Source organism: Scatophagus argus, chromosome 9, assembly GCF_020382885.2.
Source record: "Scatophagus argus isolate fScaArg1 chromosome 9, fScaArg1.pri, whole genome shotgun sequence".
Taxonomy (NCBI): domain Eukaryota; kingdom Metazoa; phylum Chordata; class Actinopteri; family Scatophagidae; genus Scatophagus; species Scatophagus argus.
In genome coordinates, this window is record NC_058501.1 from 13,786,428 (window position 1) to 13,801,142 (window position 14,715).

The 14,715-nt window shown below is 41.6% G+C and overlaps 2 protein-coding genes across 15 annotated transcripts in view; both read right to left on the reverse strand.

The window, feature by feature from the left end:
- Window positions 1–1,003: 1,003 nt before the first annotated feature.
- On the reverse strand, window positions 1,004–6,395 carry rbm24b (RNA binding motif protein 24b). Of its 2 annotated transcripts, none has more exons than XM_046398714.1 (4): window positions 6,037–6,395; window positions 5,566–5,689; window positions 5,321–5,375; window positions 1,004–2,600 (listed from the first exon to the last, which is right to left on the reverse strand). In XM_046398714.1, the coding sequence occupies exons 1-4, from the start codon at window positions 6,205–6,207 to the stop codon at window positions 2,240–2,242; spliced, it is 711 nt and encodes a 236-aa protein (XP_046254670.1). In that variant the 5' UTR covers window positions 6,208–6,395; the 3' UTR covers window positions 1,004–2,239. The 2 variants fall into 2 exon arrangements, with proteins under 2 accessions (XP_046254670.1, XP_046254671.1); XM_046398715.1 differs by having other exon boundaries at window positions 5,907–6,043.
- Window positions 6,396–7,271: 876 nt separating this feature from the next.
- The window catches only part of kif13a (kinesin family member 13A), a 35,422-nt gene continuing 27,978 nt past the window's right edge, over window positions 7,272–14,715 (reverse strand). For 3 of the 13 annotated variants that reach the window (XM_046399483.1, XM_046399486.1, XM_046399481.1), the window contains 10 exons: window positions 14,513–14,689; window positions 14,302–14,394; window positions 14,050–14,202; window positions 13,851–13,928; window positions 13,694–13,744; window positions 13,363–13,450; window positions 13,123–13,262; window positions 12,199–12,432; window positions 10,165–11,332; window positions 7,272–9,296 (listed from right to left, as the gene is read on the reverse strand). In XM_046399483.1, the coding sequence (XP_046255439.1) occupies window positions 9,163–9,296; window positions 10,165–11,332; window positions 12,199–12,432; window positions 13,123–13,262; window positions 13,363–13,450; window positions 13,694–13,744; window positions 13,851–13,928; window positions 14,050–14,202; window positions 14,302–14,394; window positions 14,513–14,689 (2,316 nt within the window). In that variant the 3' untranslated portion in view covers window positions 7,272–9,162. Of the gene's footprint in view, window positions 9,297–10,164; window positions 11,333–12,198; window positions 12,433–13,122; window positions 13,263–13,362; window positions 13,451–13,693; window positions 13,745–13,850; window positions 13,929–14,049; window positions 14,203–14,301; window positions 14,395–14,512; window positions 14,690–14,715 lie in introns of those variants that run through there. The other 10 variants (XM_046399493.1, XM_046399490.1, XM_046399484.1 and 7 more) reach the window with 9 other exon arrangements.

Consider the following 14,715-nt stretch of genomic DNA (forward strand, 5'->3'; position numbering starts at 1 on the left):
TAACTCTCATGTAAACTGAACGCGGCATGTCTGATGAGCTTTTAGATAATCTGCTCTGCTGGGAACGCGTCAGAAAAACCGACAGTGAAATGCACACAACTGTGCAAATGTGAAAAGAGGCCTCAGGCAAAGGCACGAAGGCGGTTAGTACTTAAGTTGCAATATGCTTGCCAAGAAAGTGTACCACATAAACCTTGCAAGTGTGACAAGGTTTCAAGTTTGTTGATAAAACTTGAGAGGGAAAGGAGTAAGTGTCTGAAAATAGCATTTATTTCATTGGGTCCAACAGTTTGGGTTATTCACCTTTTTGTAATCTTGGTCATATCACCAGATTCTTCACAGCTATATAGAAACTTAAAGTAGTGATATATGGATTATATCTTATATATGATTTAAGATATTGCTGCATCAAATTTAATTTGAGCACTTCAAATGCAAATTGCAAAAGTAACTTTAGGTTATTTAGAGGCTTTTAGTTATTTTATTTGGTCAGCATGAGGGATTTAGCTATTGGTTGTGCAGTGTTGGAAGAGGAACTTCAACTCCTTACCGTTCAGTTTCAGCATGACAGACTCATGTTACACAAACATTTCTGTTGAGTTATAGTGTAAACTGAGGCAAGCATCAAGCTTTAGATCATTTCCAAAAATGTGTAATGCATTTTTAGTAAGTGACACAGGTCCTCTGCACATCTGTTTGAAATGGGTTACAGAATGAGAATATATATTGTAGAGAAATGTTAAGAAAAGTCAAACATTATATGATCATCAAGTAATAGCTATGGTTCACACTGCAGTTAGACTAAAAACAGTCTTATACTGAACCCACTGCACACAGACAACTCACTGAACCCAAAAGGCGGTTTAGTATTTCAGGAAGTTGTTTTGATGTATACAAGCATTATTTGCCATCTGTTAAAGTTGTAGACTTTCTGTTCAGCTGTGACCATCATGTGACATGGTTACATCAAATAAATGTAAGCAAAACTGACCCTAAACAGAAATAAAGGTCAATTTCTTTTTATTTCACTTATTAAACATTTGCATTACTTTGAATCATGCATTACAAAATGCAAGGTGAAACAGGTGTAGGCCTTGCATTAGAAAACATTTAATGTCAAATGACATCAAATGTAAAAAAAAAAAAAATAGTTCTCACACTGTCCTTTATCAAACTGGTCAAGTATAAAAAGCGACAACAAAGAATTAAGAATCTATTTGAGACAACAACATTAGGTCTACAGACAACAGAAAATGCATTGACTTATTGCTACCTTTTCATTTTGTTCTTCATACACAGTGTATCACCTCGTCAAGCCAAGTTTGTTCATCCCTCACATGCCCTTGATCATTATGCAGCAGCCCATGCGGACATGCTTCATACTAACACATGAACACAAAAAAGTAAAGGGTTTATTACTGTAAGGCTTCATAATAAATACATAAATAACATAATTTAAAAGGCACATTATGAAACATTTCGTCAAAATGAAAGATTCACATTCAACAACGTTTCTTCCCTTTCGCTGAACTTACTTGAGGTGCGATTTAAAAAGGGAAGAAAAGTGAGTGCTTTCACCACCGTTAGCTGTCACCCCAGCATTTTGTCTTATGTATCATCAAGAAAATACATTTCAAAGGGAACTATTTGAGGGTTGTCTAGTCTATCTCACTCCAAGCAGTTATAAAAAAATAAGAGAATAATCCTAAGAAAACACTGATGTCTCTGTCAATGTCTGCATAGTTTTACCAAACAAAATACTGGTCCAAAACTATGAAATACTGAAAACCGCATGATCACATGACATACTGTTCTCATATGTATGCAAATGTTTTGGTTTGTTTTTAAAGAAGTGGGGAAGAAATCTGGTCATAAGACATGAATGCACTTGGGAATTTTATACAAATTCCACAGCAGCATACTGTATATACAAAGTTGCCATGAGGTCCAGTTAGTCTACTTCAATTAACATTAAATATTTTCCTGGTGAATAAATATTAAATATTCATATATATTCAATAGTGACAAAATACTGATCTCACTTGAATAAAATATACAGTAATTCCTCATTTATCTCCACATTTTTGGTGATTTTCTTCAGGCTCTTTGGTAGAAGAACTGCTAACTTAAAACCTGACAACCATCTTCCAGCACCGGTGGTCTTTGACCTCATAACTTCATCCTTTTCATGGAGGAAGTGACCTCCCTGCTTTCCTCCTTTAAGGCAGTTTTCATGGTTTTATTGCATGCGATCTGCCTGGAGCTGCTGAGGTTGATATTGGCTGAAGGCGGCAGCGGCAGCGGCAGCTCCTGGGGTGGCAGCAGTTGCGAGTGGCTGCTGAACAGTGTACCCGTACCCTGCTGTAGTCATGTAGCTTGTTGGTGCTGGTGAGGCCGCATATGGGTACTGCTCATATGCAGCGGCAGCAGCAGCAGCGGTGGCAGCAGCCGCAGAGTACTGGGCGTACGCTGCTCCTGTATAGTCAAGGTAGGGGGAAGTGGCAGCAGCAGCTGTTGCTGTAGCAGCAGAAGGTTGTACATGAGGGATCACCACGCTGGGTTGGACAAAGGCCTGAGGATAGACATAGTGGGCAGGGACTCTGTAGGACACAAAAACACAGGGTCAAAGCAGTGCCACAGCCAGCGATGTTTCCAACGACGAAACTATATTCTGGAAATCAGAAAAGCAGGCGCCACAAATACGTCAATCCAGTCCTCAGAACACAGCAAATCCATTCATTAACAACTGAAAAACCCTACCTAGAAATGAAAAGTTAAAGGAAGCAGCAAAACCACAAAGAAACACAAGCGGAGCTTTTAATTTCAAAAAGCACCTGAATCTGAAACACAGTAAGGCATTAAATGAAGACACAGCCCAGCTCTGCACCCAATGTTTCACTGAGAACGGTATTTGACAAAATGCGAGCTTATCGCACAACACCACAACATATCAAGAAAAGAAGTGGACGTTGTTCTGTCCACATACTGTCACACAAACGCCACACATACAAGCATGCCCACACATGTTAATAGGTCTTTAAACACAAACAAGTAGGGCAAAGAGGCTTTCTGTTTCTTTGAAACAGAGCAGCTAATAGATGCAATAATTGCAATGCAGTAAATTAACAGTACAGTAACCATTTTTTGTCATGTGGGTGATTGGTTGTATCAGCTTTCGCAGAAAACCCATTATGTTTATTTGTTTGAAAAGAAATTTATATCATATTTTAAAGGAAAAAATTGTGTCATTTTCTGTATATAGACCAGTATATGCATGAATAAATTCGAGCCTGGGTAAATCAGTCACCACAACTTTAAAGTCACTCTCAGTAAATATATTGAGCAGCAGGTGTGAAACTGTTATATCTGTCCATAGACAAGTGCCCCCTCCCCCTCTTACAGACATACACCCCCACACAAACATACACACGCCAACTTGACTGACAAGGGAGGCTGGAAGCATGCTATTTTTGCCCCCCTTGTCATCTCTAAAGGACAAGCTGATCTTCTCCTTCAGTAACACACGGCAGCACACTTGTCAACTGTAATGGCTGCCTGTGCTACTTTACTGTGTCAGTAACTTTCCTGAATTTGCTTCTTTATTATCAGACTGGAGGTGTCCTGGTTGATCAAAAAGTGCTAAAAAAGTGGGATGTTAGACCGTCCCCATAGTATAATTCTTGTACAAGAAGTTTCAACTCTTAATTTCCAACTTTACCAGACAGGCACCAACAAGCTGGTATCCTTTCTTTATGATATGACCTTGTTTTAATATCAACAGTTCAAGCGCTGAAAGGCCACAGCTGACTTAAGCCATCTCCGCTGAAAGAGATGGGTCGAACATTTTGTGGTCCAGCAAGTGGAGAGCTAAATAAAGGTGCTTTGTAAATCACTAGGACACATGGGTAATCCCCAGCACATAACCAAAAGGCTTCACGGGCACATGGCTCGGCCCACCTGTTGTCCACAGCCGAGCGGCCCTGTCTGTGCCATACATTATTAACGGCGTTGCTGAGTGACTCCCATTTTCCATCTGAATTTGAGAGGCCGTGGAGATCACTGTAGCCAACAGCTGCTGCCCAAGAGACCAGCTAAGATCTCTGTCTCCAGCCTATAGTGCAGTGAACATTTGAGTCTGTCTATGTATAAAAACAGGCTGGCTTTTTTATTTGGTTTATTGCAAAGCTGAATAATGAATCCATAATCACCACTATAGTTAGTTAATATCTAAAAATTGTTTTATACAGATGGTGATCCAGCTTTAATTTGGATTTTCATTTAACTTACTTTATCAAACTGCAGCTTTGCTAGTAAAGTAACAATATGGGGGCAATTGAGAGTATTTTTTGTGTTTGTTTTCATCCTCCTGCTGCGAAAAATACAAAACAGAGGATATTTTAGTTTTTTTCTGGAAAAATATGCTCAGTATTGTATACCTGTAGATGTACGCTACAAGTGAAAGCAATGGGTTAATGAAATCAAAAACAACAACAACAACAACAGCAACACAGCATCATGGGTAAGGAAACGGAAAAAGAACTCCCACATGCAAGCCAATGTTTTGTTTTGTTGCAGGGGATCAATTTTGAAATCAACACACAGTGAGTGATCATCAGCCCCCTTTTGACAACAAAACTTGATGGACTTAATGTTAACGAGAAACTAAGGGGGGTGGGGTGGGAAATAAACCACAGGCTAAAGCACAAATCAATCATTAAAAGTAAAAATCATCAACACCCCAGAGTTACAGCTCCCTATCAAAACTCACAAAGTCTGCACAAAAACCTCCTGTACCCCCCACCTTCCCCACTGCAAGTAGAAATAAGCACACAGTTAAGCTGAACACCACATCATACTGAAAACAAGGCACACACAAATCTAAGTGCTATAGAAAACTGAAAGAAAAAAAAACAGAAGACTTCCATGCATCTAGTCACCATTTCAGTTCGTTTTGTATGTCAGAGTATACAGGTAACACTTTAGTGCTCTGCCCAATGCAGACTCAGCTATTCCTCAAATCATCATGTCCCTTCATCAGCTATTTTAACCGTTACCGACCCTGTCAGATCAGAGAGAGATAGACAACATAAAGTCAAGCTCTGTAGTGACTGGGGACAAATGTTGACTTCCTTCACAGTCGACGCCAAGCAGAGGAGCACACATCAACACTCACATGTCCTCATTCAGGATTTAACAGGTATAGAGGCAATGACAAATAACATGTTTACAAGAAGAAAAAAAAACAGATCATGTAAGATCATAAAAGACAATAGCAGATTGTTTTATTGAAAGAAATGTGAATTTCTGCAGCGCAACATACCCATAAGGTCTTTGGATGAAGGCTGGATGGATCTGAGGCACACCAAATGCAAAGCCTACAATGAAAACAGACAACTGTTAAAGTACTGTTTACTCATTTGCTGTCATATCTTAGATTTCTATCGAATTTCATTAAGAGGAGCTCTAAGAGTAGTGTGGTGTGTGCAAGCGTGTGAAGGCATGTGGGCTGCTGTCTTCAAATGCTGCCTTGATGATCCAAGTTAAAGCACTGGTTCAGTTCCCCACCTGGCTGTATGACCCTGGGCTTGGCCCCCAGGTAGGCCAGGTTCACATTGGCTTTCCGGCCATCTATTATGGGGTTGGGGTCCTTGCAAGCTCGGTCAGCAGAGGCCCGGTCTGCCATGGTCACCTGAAGAAAACAGTGCATTTTCCATTGACCTCATGGATATAAACCGTGCAGTTTGGTCATGCTGAGTAGGTGACAACCAGAAACAGCTTTTTTGTTTTTTTGGGTTCACACTATAGTCGTCAGATCATATCTGACTGAGGGTAATCCAGTGGTTCCAAGTCCTAATTGTCAAATTTCTAGTACAGTAACAGCTACAAATCCAAATCTTATTTCTCACCTGACTATCACCGAACAGGAAACAATACAATCGACTCTTCTTTCGACACTATCGACCTTAACCCCGGCTGCGCACGTGTGCGAGCCACTTTAAAATGGCAACTCAAAACTGGTCACAGGTCCATACTTACAAATCCATAGCCTCTGGATTTCCCCGTTTGCCGATCAGTGATGACAACAGCCTCCTCGATTTCTCCGAACACCTCGAAATATTTCCTGAGACTTGAGTCGGTTGTGTGATAAGGAAGACCTCCCACAAAGATCTTGGTGAACGTGGTGTCTTTCTGCGCCGAGTGCATCATTTGCAGGTAATAAAAGTGATTTCCAAGAAGTTTTAAACACAGAAGCAGAGAAACGCGGTCAGATGAGTCGAGGGAGAGAGTCTACAGCGCGGACAGACAGCCCCCCGGTGATGTGGACCCGAAGCAGGAGGAGGAGGAGGAGGAAGGCGGAGGAAGGAGGAGGAGGACACCTGTTAGTTTGTTGCGGGAGACTTCCCAGTTGTGTGACACAGATACTTAACTCCACCCAGATCCACACCACCATAATTCGTGCTGCCTACTGTCGCACAGCTGCTGAAACAGTGGCACTGTGCACTGCAAGTACAGAGAAAACTCCTTCTAAGCTCCCCAATAAAGTTGCTGCCAATCACAGAGAAAGATCTTAAAAAATTCAGTCCAGTTTTAAACTTTTGGACACACGTTTTTAATCCAGTAAACTGTTCATTTATTTGAAATATTCCCCATGTATTTTATTCCCCAGCACAAAGGTCTAAATTGAAAATCTAAAACCCATAAATTCCCATAAAGTGTTCATATTGAAACATCTTAAAAACAAGATCCCAGCTACAACATAATGAATCCTCACATAGCATGTATACAACAGTACCTGCAGTCTACATGTGGCTATGGATCGAGTTATGTCCATCCAGTGCTGACACATGAATCAACTTTTTTGTAATCTAACACAAGCTTTGAAAAATTACACCAGCTGACCCACTGGAGCAGTATAATTAAAGTAACTAATGTGACATCTTGTGCACTGTCATCTTAATGATTAGTCAGCTGGGAAAGACCATATTTAAAATCTACACTGACAGGCACAAACAACAGGCTTTCAGTTTAGCGGCACATCTCAAACTGGAGACATTCAGTGATCAGCCTGCATTATTTTTATCGGGCACATGTTTACATGTTTGCGGTGTTTACCTTCACTTCAGTCACAGACAGGGAAAGTCCCGGGGATCATAAATCTGCCAGTGACAGGAGATATTTTAGTCCCACATTGAGAAGCCAGAAAGTGGAGCAATCATCACTATTGACATCTCATCCAGGAGATGTTGTAAAGAGTCACGCTCTACTGTGATGTTTATGCTGCGTACAGTGCTTCACTGAGGGAACGCAACACTTGGGTGCTCACTTTATTACAAAACATGATCCTTAAAGTTATAACTCAAGGTTAGTTTCAGTCACAGCTGAATCCACTGCAGACCCACTCCCTCAGTCTATACACTTTGGATATGCACTTATTATTAAGGTAAGGAAAAAAGGGCATTTTAGAAAACTTTAGCATAGTGAATCAATATCCTTGCATGAATGAATTATTGAAAATATTTTTCATAGATGTTCCAGTTTAATGCACAGCAAATCTTGACTCATGGAATAGTATTCTGTGAGGACTGCTGAGGACTCCTTCTTAAAAGAGAATGAATGTATATTATGTACACATAAAATATTAGACAACGTGCAACAAAGTCAGCTTGAATGTGCCAAATGAAGAGTCGAGACAGCGTTCTGATTGTAAATGTTCTATTCTAGAACATTTTGTACCAATTAACAGTTTGAGATACATTATAAATACAATTCTGTACATTATAATAGTGTAAATACTATGTTCAAATACATTTCTATTTACAACTCCTTATGAGGGAGAGCAGCTTTGTTCTCTTCTTTAAAGGTCTTGGGTTTGTTTCATTTACTTGAAATTACAGCTGGGATATATAAACTATTTCTAGTCAGTTCCACAATTCACCACCTCCATAAAAATATAAGTTCATAGGACAACTCTTCTCTGTAACTAAACTACTTTTGCACCACCTTGTGTAACCTGATACACTCTGTCACCCATTCATCCAATCCTCCACGTGAAAAAAAATGCATTATTGAGTACCTTTTAACATGTAGTGTTATATATCAGTCAGTTAACTTATAAATTGCAGTTAAAAAGGTATTCTATCAGTCAGCGAGGCTGGATGGCATTTTGAATGCCTCTGGGCATCATGATACACATACACAGGTTTCAGGTCCATACAGTTAGTTAGTTAGTTTAAAACTCAGTGACCTTATTATGGAGTTCACTGAGTAGTCTGGGGTCTATGTGCCTGCCTTTATGGAAACAGGGTATTAAGGCATCAGCATATTCAGGCCTTGGACAAAGCCTAGCTGCTTTGTCCTCCACACTGAAGTCAAGACGCGCTCAGTCACTTCAGTCAGAACATATTTCATCAGTCCAACATGGAAGAGTCAGTGAACTCTCCAAGAATCCTTTCCAGTGCAAGCATTCAGACAGCAACAGTCTCATGCTGGATGGGGATTACTTCCTCCACAGTGTTACAGTACTTCAACAGTATAATTTAACAGGTTAACTGCGGTCAAACAACTCAGGTTTTGCAGATTTGTCCTCTGTTCAGGGCATGTGGCATTACTCGTAGAGATATGGCACTAAGCTTTACTTGGACACACACATATATGTATAATGTTTACCTCCACATACATTAGAAAAACAACATATTACTCATAACAGCAGATATGGAACCGTAGTTCTTTGGTTACCCCTGACATATCATATTGATGTAAATATCAATGTTAACTAACAGTAGTACATTCTTAATCTTCATATCCCATGAGCCTCAGGGGAGGATATATTGTCTTATAAAAATATTTTATATAATGAAACCAATGTACGAAAAAGTATGGGGGAAATACTTCAATAGGGATTCCCAGTTAAAAGTTCTCTATCAAAATATATCACCGTGTAGAAAACTCAGATATGTGCATAGTGAATTTTCAGTTGACAGTAATTAGGATATACCTTCATGAAATGCACAGGTCAGATATGCTTTAGGAAACGCATCGCAGAATACATCAGCTCAGAGACTTGAGTGGACAAGTGAGCTTGCAATTCACCCATAGGCACTGGATCTGAGGACCACGCTTGGGTCCCCGCCGTTCCTCAGAAAGCTGTTCCTTCTTTGGGTCCTATCTGATCAGAGTCTGGGGTTCTGTGTCCATGGAGGGAGGTCCTCTGGTGAGACGAGATGGCTTCACAAACACGCCGTGGCCTGGAGGGCAGCGGAAGTACACTCTGCCCTGGACAGTGCCGTTGTGCTTACCTATAGGAGGATTAGTCAGGATTAGTCACAGTGCTGTTTCACATTTAGACCTTTCATATAAAACTGATTTTTGAGGCTGTTACTCATTTCTCAATTACCAAACATTTAATTCCCTTGGAGCCCCAGACCCTTATAGGCCCCGAATGCTCCATATTTACTGTGTGTCAGTTGTTTTGTAGTTATGTGATGAGCAAGGCAAATATTTGAATGAATCTGTTGATGACTACCACACAACAACATTACACTATATGGATATAGGAGGTATTTGGAGTGTTTCTATGGGAATTTTTGCCCATACATGCAGTAAAGCATTTGCAAGGTCAGGCACTGAAGTTGGATGAAAAGGCCTGGCTCACAAACTCTGTACCAGTTCATCTCATAGGTGTTGGATGGGGTTGAGGTCAGGGCTCTGTATGGGCAAGTCAAATTTTTTCACACCAAACTCATCCAACAATGTCTTTATGGACTTTACTTTGTGCACTGGGGCACAATCATGCAGGAATAGAAAAGGGCCTTCCCCAAACTGCTGCCACAAAGTTGGAAGCATAGCATTGTCCAAAATGTCTAAGATTGACCTTCACTGGAAGTAAAGGGCCCAACTGCATTTCACTATACAATTCCTGATGGATGTTTGCTTTTATTGACACAGACAAACTCTTTTTAAGGGGATCCCTAAAATGTTGAGTAGAGTAGAATAATTGAAAAATAAACAGTGCTTTCTGATGGACAAACTATGTGAAGATTACACTGTTCCTAAATTACCTCAATAAATGTCAAACTACACCCAAGGTTGCTCCATAATATACATGTACTTGTAAGGCTCTACAAACAGAGAGTGTTTTTTTTTAAAATCCTTAAATGGACTCACCCACTGCCATGTCCAGCTTCACACCGATCCAGATCCCCTTAGCAAACTCCACCCCTCCGACATAGTGGACCGTTCCTCTCCTCTTCCCCACCCACACCTGCTCCCCGGGAGCCATCCAGTCAGGAAGCTGAGCCACGGGGGTACTCTCATCTCCACTGGAATCGCCTGAGGGCTCTGCGCTGCTGGGGTTTGGACTGGGACAGGGACTCCCATGGGGCAGATCTCCCTGGGCTGGCTCCTGGATTGGAGGTTCTCCTCCTGCTCGCAGAGTTGGGGCAGAGGGTGGGACTGCAGATAAACGTGTGACTGGGGATGGTGATGCTGGAGAAGGAGCTGGGACTTTGTCAGACACAGATACTGGGACTCTGACTGAAGTGCAAACAGTTGCATTGGGGGGCACGGCCACGCTAACAGAGCCTGTATTGTTCGTAGATTTGCATATCGCAGTTGAAGTGTTTTCAGGAACGGATGTGTTGATAATATCAGAGACATCAGAGGAGTGTTGATTGCCACATGTTTCTGTATTATCTGGTTTCTTCTGCTGGTTTGCGGACAACTTCAAACCTTCCTGCTCCCATCCCTCTGTAAAATGTGCTAAATCAGCCTCTCCAATACTGTCATCAGCCCCTTTAAAGTCAGTGAACTCCTGGCTGGCACTGAGAACACAGTTTTGAGGCAATGTTTGTTGCTTGTCTGTGCAATTAGTGATGCTGACAGGTGAGGAGGCAGTGTGGCTGAGCAGATCCTGAACACCACCTGCTGAGAGAGAAACACTTTTGATTTGTGTGCAGCCTCTTCCAGTAGGACAGCTGAGGGGGTCATGGGGGTCTCTGGAGGTGCAATTGAGGTGGTCAGAGCTCTCACTGGCACTGAAAGGCATATCAGACAGCGTAGCGTTGGAGGCACTGTGTGAAAAGTAGCCGCTCGTGCAACTGCTGGCCGTGGGGCTTCGAGGCACCTCCCTCTCTCCAGTCCCACCTCCACACTGGCTTCCCTTCAAGTCAGACCGAGAGGACAGAAACCTCTCCTGGTTCTCCAGAGTTGCATTGTAGATCTCAAAGTTTGCAAAGTCCTCTGGAATGTAAGGCTGGAAGCTGCTGTGGTTCTGAGGGCCCAGATCAAGATTCAGAAGCGTCTCGGCATCCGTCTCCTCGTCCTCAGAGTCCTGCTGATCAAAACAACAGCAGCAGGAAAAAAGACACATCGCACCAGACATGTCAGCGATAGCCTGTATGGAGTATAACTCTACATAAACACTACTTTTAAAGTGAATGAAGACAATGAAAAAATGTAGTAAAATGGGATATAATGGAAGATGAAAAAAAATGTATGAATAATGTGGCACATTCCTCTGAACTTTGCTTTTAAGATGTTTGCATATTACATCCTTTTTACAATATTATCATGATAACACTATAATAGTTGACTTTTTAGAAATCTGCTTTTTCATCTGCTTTGGACAGTGTCTGAAAAAACAGTGTCAGTTGTCTCTCTTTCTATTTTACAGAAAAAGTTTTCTCCTCTCTCTGTCATGATGCATATGTAGACAACATGTGTGAGACAGCAGGGGTCTCAACATGTGTTCAGTACTAAGCAGACTACAAAAACTACAGTCAAAAAGGGGCACTACACAGTGCAACAAAGTGAGTGAATTGTGACTTGGTGGATTCTTTGCAAACCAGAATCAACTGACAATCAAGGTTGAAGTGATGCTCAAGACGCCAGCAATGATCTTAAATGTTCACTGTTCTATAACACTGCATTTTTTACTTACCTACAGTTGGAATAAAGTATGTTTGCTTCTAAAGAGCTCAAAATTTGACAGGAAGTGCTTGAACCTCAAAGGAAATCCTGCCAGTTTATAGTAAGCTACTGGCACCAGCGCATAGACTAGCTGAGAAGGGGTTCATGTGTAATCCTTTGAGCGAAGTGTGGCCGTGTGTGAGTTTACAGCCGTGTGTACAATGTACAGGGGTGTATGTGTGTATGTACAATTCTTGTGGTAACCCTCACAGCAGTGTGTGTAGCACTTACAGCAGTGTGTGGCAGTGTATGGCTGAGCTGTCTGCTGGTGGGAGTGGTGGAGGTGGGGGTGGAGGTGGAGGTGGAAGGCTTGCAGTGGCCCTCGCTGCCTGCCCTGGGCCGGCGCCAGGGGCAGGGAGGGGGGAGCAGTGCAGGGCTGTCCACACATGAGCGCATGCTCTGCGGATGGGTCAGAACAACAGCAAACACTTCACACACACACACACGCACACAGCATGCATGGAGCTGGGCAGGCCAGTTACACAGTTAGTGCCATGCAGTTTTATATTTCACAAAAACTGTGCTTGAAGTGTACTTTTTATTGCACAAACACGTATTGTGAGCAGCGGGTGCACTTTGTAGTCTCTTGACTCTCATTCTCTCATATCCAGACAATGTTAAAGCAAAAATATGAACTCTTTCTATCTTTTAATATCACAGACTGTTATTTATGTACAATCGCAGTCATACACTCAGAACTTAGTCCCTATTTTTTCTCTAATGCTGCTGCCTACTGAACCATGTTGCTGCTAGAACTGATTTCTTAAGTATCTCTTTCAGTCCACTTCAAGCACAACAGAATACAAATATGCTGATTAGTTTAAATGATCAGAACTGTCTGAAAAATCCAGTAATCACAAACAAAGGACATAAAACTTCATAGCATACCGATAGCTTTGTCTAATTGAGTGTTATGGCTATCCACAGCTGAAGTCATGCTCTTTCATTTCAGTAAAAATCTTCACGCAGCTAGGGACAACTAGCAATTTTTGTCGATGTCAATATATTTACGATGTTGTGGAGATGTAATTTGATGTGATAAGTGGTAAAATGTAAAAAATGGGTTGTGGTTGATAAAAAGAGGAAGAAAAGGTCAATGGGAAAGGGAACAAAATGGCAAAAACAAAGACACAAATTTAACTCCTTCCTCTTTACCTCTTGTCCCAGCAACGGCCGAGCCTCCAGGGCTTTCTTCACCTTGTTCTCCTCTTTGACTGGCAGCAGGGACTTGAGGAACTTATGTGGCTGAGGTGAGAGGACTTTGAAGTGGCTGGAGTTGAAAAACGTGGCGTTCTCTGGAACATTCGGTTGTTATAATTTAGCAGCAGAGATGCTATTTATTATACAGAAAGAATTCATAACAAAATGACAGCTGCTACACATTCTGTAGTTTACCTTGATTCTCCTTGCTTTTGATGGGTGTGGTGCAAAATAAACCCTCCTGGGGATTGCAAATGGTGCTGTCCATGTGATCACAGTGATCCTAGACAATAATACACACAGGTTAATGTAAAGTTTCAGCTCCAAGACTCTCTTCTGCTGTATAGCACGCTTCACTTTTAATTATCTGCAAGCACAGGCTTTACGTGGTGTCTTACAGGTGAGACAAACTACTCAGAAAACATTAAAAAGTGTGATTTGTAATCATATCATCATAAGACACACTCCAGCCAAGACAAATTAACTGCAGTGTTTTGTCATCAACCTGTTGCCACACCTGACTTACCTTACAATCTTCGTCCTCACAACCAGTCAGGTCTGTTTTACTACATGAAGACTGGAGAAGCAGGAAACAACCTTTTATCAGTTTCATATTATCCGATAATAGTTATTTGCATATGGTTCATTGGGCAGTACAGTGATGATGATGCTGTATGCATTACATGCTGTACATTTGGTGTGCTGACACTCCTTCTGAGGTGTCTCCCCTTGGCAGTGAGTGCTTCCTTCACTGTCACAGCCTTCAAGACAAAAAAACAAGAGACATGCATCTTTACATGACCCCAATAGATCGATGATTTACAATGCAGTAAATAGTACTTGTTTTACTAAAGAGTATATGTGTAAAGATGTATGAAATACCTGTCGCAGCTTCTCCAGACTGAGGATGTTCTCCACTTCCAGAACTCCCCGTGTGTATTTCTCTATGTACGTTTCTCCATCCTGAGTCTCCTCGCTGTCTCCACGAGCAGCCATGAGGGCCAAGGTTTCTCTTTCTTCTGGCTCTTCTGAGGCCTGGAAATGAAAGATAAGAAACATATAAAGGGCTGACTGGTTATTTGTCACATAGCAGATACAGCAGTAAAGTAATATACTTCAGAATCAGAGTTGTACCTTTGGTATGTTGGAAACAATCTCATAGGTCACACCACAGGAATAAAGCGTGTTCTTTAAGGACATTCTTCGCTTGAGACTCTGAGTGAAACTCTGCAAATAAAACAAATCAAATCTGTGTTAATCATCAAAACAGAATCCATTTCAGTTATTCCCACCTCTGCTGTGGGCTAACCCCTCTGCGTTTAAATGTGATCCCTCTTCTATTAACCTGTTTGTTGTAGATGTTGACAGCGATCCTCTTGCGGAGCACCAGCTCCATGGAGGCAGGGTGGCTGAGCTGCACTGTGGCTTTGACTATCAGGTAAATGCGTTCGTTTGGAGATGTGATGCGGTTGAGGTGCACAGAATCGTGGATGGATGAGTCCCAGGAGCACAATGCAGACACCTGGTGAATTAGGGGAGTTGTGTTTT

Coding starts and splice junctions, on each gene's coding strand:
- rbm24b (XM_046398714.1), bottom strand. CDS start 6,207: ATGATGCACTCGGCGCAGAAAGACACCACGTTCACCAAGATCTTTGTG. Junction 5,690..6,036: donor AATCCAGAGGCTATGGATTT/GTAAGTATGGAC, acceptor TGTTTTCTTCAG/GTGACCATGGCAGACCGGGC. Junction 5,376..5,565: donor GCCCAGGGTCATACAGCCAG/GTGGGGAACTGA, acceptor TTTTCATTGTAG/GCTTTGCATTTGGTGTGCCT.